Source organism: Corylus avellana, chromosome ca6 (assembly GCF_901000735.1).
Source record: "Corylus avellana chromosome ca6, CavTom2PMs-1.0".
Taxonomy (NCBI): domain Eukaryota; kingdom Viridiplantae; phylum Streptophyta; class Magnoliopsida; order Fagales; family Betulaceae; genus Corylus; species Corylus avellana.
Window position 1 is genome coordinate 28,794,418 of NC_081546.1, and position 4,333 is coordinate 28,798,750.

General features: G+C 39.1%; 1 protein-coding gene across 1 annotated transcript; it reads right to left on the reverse strand.

The window, feature by feature from the left end:
- Window positions 1–852: 852 nt before the first annotated feature.
- Window positions 853–2,340, reverse strand: LOC132185561 (UPF0481 protein At3g47200-like). Its single transcript, XM_059599323.1, has one exon. The coding sequence runs from the start codon at window positions 2,338–2,340 to the stop codon at window positions 853–855; it is 1,488 nt and encodes a 495-aa protein (XP_059455306.1).
- Between the last annotated feature and the right edge of the window lie 1,993 nt (window positions 2,341–4,333).

The following is a 4,333-nucleotide window of genomic DNA, read 5'->3' on the forward strand; positions in this document are numbered from 1 at the left end:
GCCACCCTGCAGCCACCCCAGGGGGGTTTGGGGTTGGGTGGTGGCCAAGGGGTGGCGCTACCCTTAATTTTTCTTTTTCTTTTTTAGATTTTATTTTTTAAATTAAATTAATTAACAATTAATATTTTAATGGAGTAAAACGGTGCGTTTTGAGGTTCTTTAACGTCTGTTAAAAAATTTTAGCGGCAAGGGTTTTATTGTCATTTTAATTGATTTAGGGACTAAATTTTCGAAAAAAGAAACTTAAGATATTAAAATTTTAAATGGCTGACTCAAGGATTTATCATACATTTTCCCTTTCAATAATTCCCTGTAAATAAATTAAAACGGACCAAGGATCCATCCCAATTCAAATGCCTCTAGTATTTAGTAGATTTTTTTATAATAATAATAATAATAATTCAATTGATCAATAATGGATAGTCATTGCTACAGAAAAAAAAATGGGATAAAAATATAATTTTTAGTACTATAACACGAGAATGAATTTAAACTTGAACAAAAGATAGGGCTTTGTTTACAACAATTTGAAATTTAGACATCCTTAGCAACAAATTAAAGGCCAATTACGTACGTAATTACTTACACAATGCAATATATAATAAACGCATGGCTTATAATTAAGTTGAATAACAAACTTACCCTCTCTTTTTATGTGGACATGTCAAAAAAAAAAAAAAAAAAGTATATGAAAACTCACCCAATAAAATAAATAAATAAATAACAACAACAATATAATATTCAACCAACAAAGCAAGAGTGGGACTCCCATGTTATTGGAACAGTCTAGTAGACTTTTGTTCGCATGACGTATAGCTTCGTAATCGTCTTAAAATCTTTACCTGACAGTGTTTAGGGTTTAGATTTGACATAATAAGCATAGATGGTGTAGAAGGTCTGCAACAACGTAAGCACTAAGAGCACCAAGGCAGCCAATGCGGATATGAATGACCAGGGCGAGTTAAAATACCTATTCTTGAAGCTCGCACACTGCACTTTGCAGGGACTCTGATAACGATCGCTCACATATTTGAACAAGTCGGACAGGTAAAACTGATCGTCATCAAACACCAGGTCCTTGCCCATCTTGTTGATGAATTGCGCGACGTCGTCGTAATTCCCAAAGTAACTGTCAAGGATGTTGCTTTCGCAGAGGTGCCCGACGTCCAAGGTGGTGTCTACGAGGCAGTCCAAGAAACTAGCGTAAACTGTGAAGTGCTTGGAGAGGCTATTGTGCAAGTACTCGAATGCCACACAGTTCAACAAAAAAGTTTTCATGTTGTGGTCCAAGATTATATTCGGCATCTGGATCACACCGTTACTGAATTTCACGTCCAAGAAGCTGTCCGCCTGTTTGATCAGTTTGAGCTTAATCCCCGCACGGCGGAGCTTTGAGATGCTGTGAATAAGACGGCAAGCCTCATTATAATTCTTTGGTGGCTCTGGATCGTGCGTGGGAATAAAAGTTGAGCGAACCAAGTCCAGCAAATGCAATGGTTTTTGATCTTCGGATGGTGCCCTCTCCCTCTTGCGGAGCTTTGAGATGCTGTGAATAAGACAGCAAGCCTCATTATTCTTTGGTGGATCTGGATAGTGCGTGGGAATAAAAGTTGAGCGAACCAAGTCCAGCAAATGCAATGGTTTTTGATCTTCGGATGTTGCCCTCTTCCTCTTGCGGAACTTCTCTATGACTCTGTCGGGCCTTCGCACTACTTTGTTAAAGAGTCGCAAAGCGAGAAAGGACAAGGAAGCATTGGACTCCTCAGGCATTTTGGAAGTTTCAGAAGCATCAGGCTTATTGATGATAGTTGTAAATAACTCTTCCAGAACAAAAAAGGGGATCTGATTCTCAAGCAGAAGAAGGTCCCCGTAGACATATGGAACTGCCCGCGGTATGAGGGCCAGAGGGTCCTTGCCTTTTTTTTCAGCTGCCTTTAGAAACAATTCTATTAAGAAACAACCATCGACAACCATCATCTTCAGGAACAGATCATCATTATAATGAGGAAAAAAATCGTCGCGGATCATCCCGTTGGAATAACACTCTCTGGCTTTCTTTGCAAGTGGGCGTATGCTTTCCATTAACTCATTGAAACCCAAGTTCTTCCTCAAGAATAAATCGGCGAGGAACTCCAACTTGTGGTTCTCCAGCACATAAACTGCACCATATCCGATGTGACGGGGCCCGATGACGACGACCTGGGGATAGTATTCATTGCCGTTGGTCTCGATCAGATTCTGGGGGACATTGTAGATGCAAAAAGTACTTTTAGCTACTTCGCTTTGCTTCTGTTCGATGGTTTTGGAGATCTGAGATTCCAAGTCATATAGCAACTCCATGCTTGCCAGTGAGGGAGAAAAATAATAACCTCTATTATATTTTCCTTAATTTGAGAATAATCTCTAGGGGTGATAGTGAGATTTATAAGGAAAAGAATCAGAAACCGTGTGCTCTTATAATAATATTGGGGATTGGATGCAGTTCCTTTCCTCGCATTATGGAAGAGCTGTCTGCCTCTGACTTTTCTCGTCCAAATGGAATAGAATCTCTCCATTTCCATACAACGTTAAATCCTAACAATAAAATGAAAAGGATCCTCTGACTCTCTGAGAAAAGTTTAAAGCCTTTCATTTCAGAATAATTATTGAAACTCGTCTGTATTTTGTTATAGTATTCAAGTCATTATGTGAGTCATTAATTAGACATGATGAGACGATTGTCCGGGCATGCAGGTGGTCCTCTGACTTGCAATACTACAACAAAATACAGACGAGTTTCTAATTATTCTGAAATGAAGGCTTTAGACTTTTCTCAGAGGATCCTTTTCATTTTATTGTTAGGATTTAACGTCGTATGGAAATGGAGAGATTCCATTCCATTTGGACAGTGACTATCTACATTTTATTGAATACTATCCTTTTCATTTCATTAATATCGATGGAGACGACTCGGGCAACGTATATATGTGTCCTTGCCGTTGATCTTGGTGAGCGTCTCGGGGACGGCGGAGATGCAAGTATCTGTGCGGTGGTGCTTAGATTCTATTTTCTTCGGAGGCATTTTGGTTTTAGATTATGGATTGGGTGTGAAGATGGAGGGAGGTCTGTAATGAAGCTCGATCTTCTTCATATGGAGTTGAGGGGAACATGTTTGTTGGCATATATTCAAATATTTTAAGGTCCCATGAATTTTGTAGGAATAATTAGTTTCAATTTTAAGAAAATTGGGTATATTTCAACAAATATCGAATGGTTGGTACGTATGGATAAAATTGGGGCAAAATCTTATCTCAAAACTTGTCTTCCTTCCCGTCTATTAATTTCTAGAAAATGATAACAGGGTCCACTGCAAAAAATTCTGGCACACCCAATTTGTAAGGTCTCTCTTTTATTTTTTTTTTGGGGGCGGGGACAAGGATCCTCTCCAGTCCAAAATGAACTGGAGAGGATCCAGTTCATGGCTAGGATCTATTCTTAGAGATCTTAAGGCTATCGACTTGCCATGTGGCACATTAAAAAAAAATTATTATTTTATTTTTTTACTTTTAAAAATAAATAAAAAACAAAATAATTAAAAATTAAAAACAAAAACAAATATAAAAAAAAAGCCACCCCATGTTGACCATGGAATTTTGGCCGGCCACCTGCTGGTGCATGGGGGTGCAGGCTGCTGGGGTGGATCGGCCACCCCAAGGGGCCAGCAGCTTTGAGTTGGCCGGCCACCCCATGGGCCAGGATGAGTGGCGAGCCACCCCAGCAGCCTGGGGGTGACCACCCAAGGGCCAAAGCAAGCTTGATTTTTTGATTTGGCCCTTGGGGAATTTAAGGCTCCTTAACCCGACCTACCGACTGTAGAGCGTCCCACCATTCACAAAATGTGGTGGCCTTGACCCAGCTAAAGAGTCCCCATTCATAAAAGAATTAGTCTGTATTTTGTTGTGGTACTTTCTTTCATAAAGATCTGCTTTATGAAAATGCACTAGATCGACTTTTAGTGTATAGCATGTTTAACTTTCCAAAATATTCCCATTCCCCAAGTATTATAACTCCTATGTACAAAATCAAGCACGTACATACTCCCTAAGGGAGAATGCATTTTTACTATAATTTCAACGTTCACCGTAGGCCGCATAATTCATAAACTAGAAAATCACAACAAATTAAATATTCCATGGGTGTGATACCAAAAAGTTAAAAGATGAATTGTCCATGTTAGGTTTGTAGATTATAAATGTGTTTATTGGTATTAAATCTCACTTGGGTTCACTACAAAAAAACCATTTTTTACTGACAGGAGTTTTCTGACGTGTTCTAGTGTCCGACACGTCAGAAA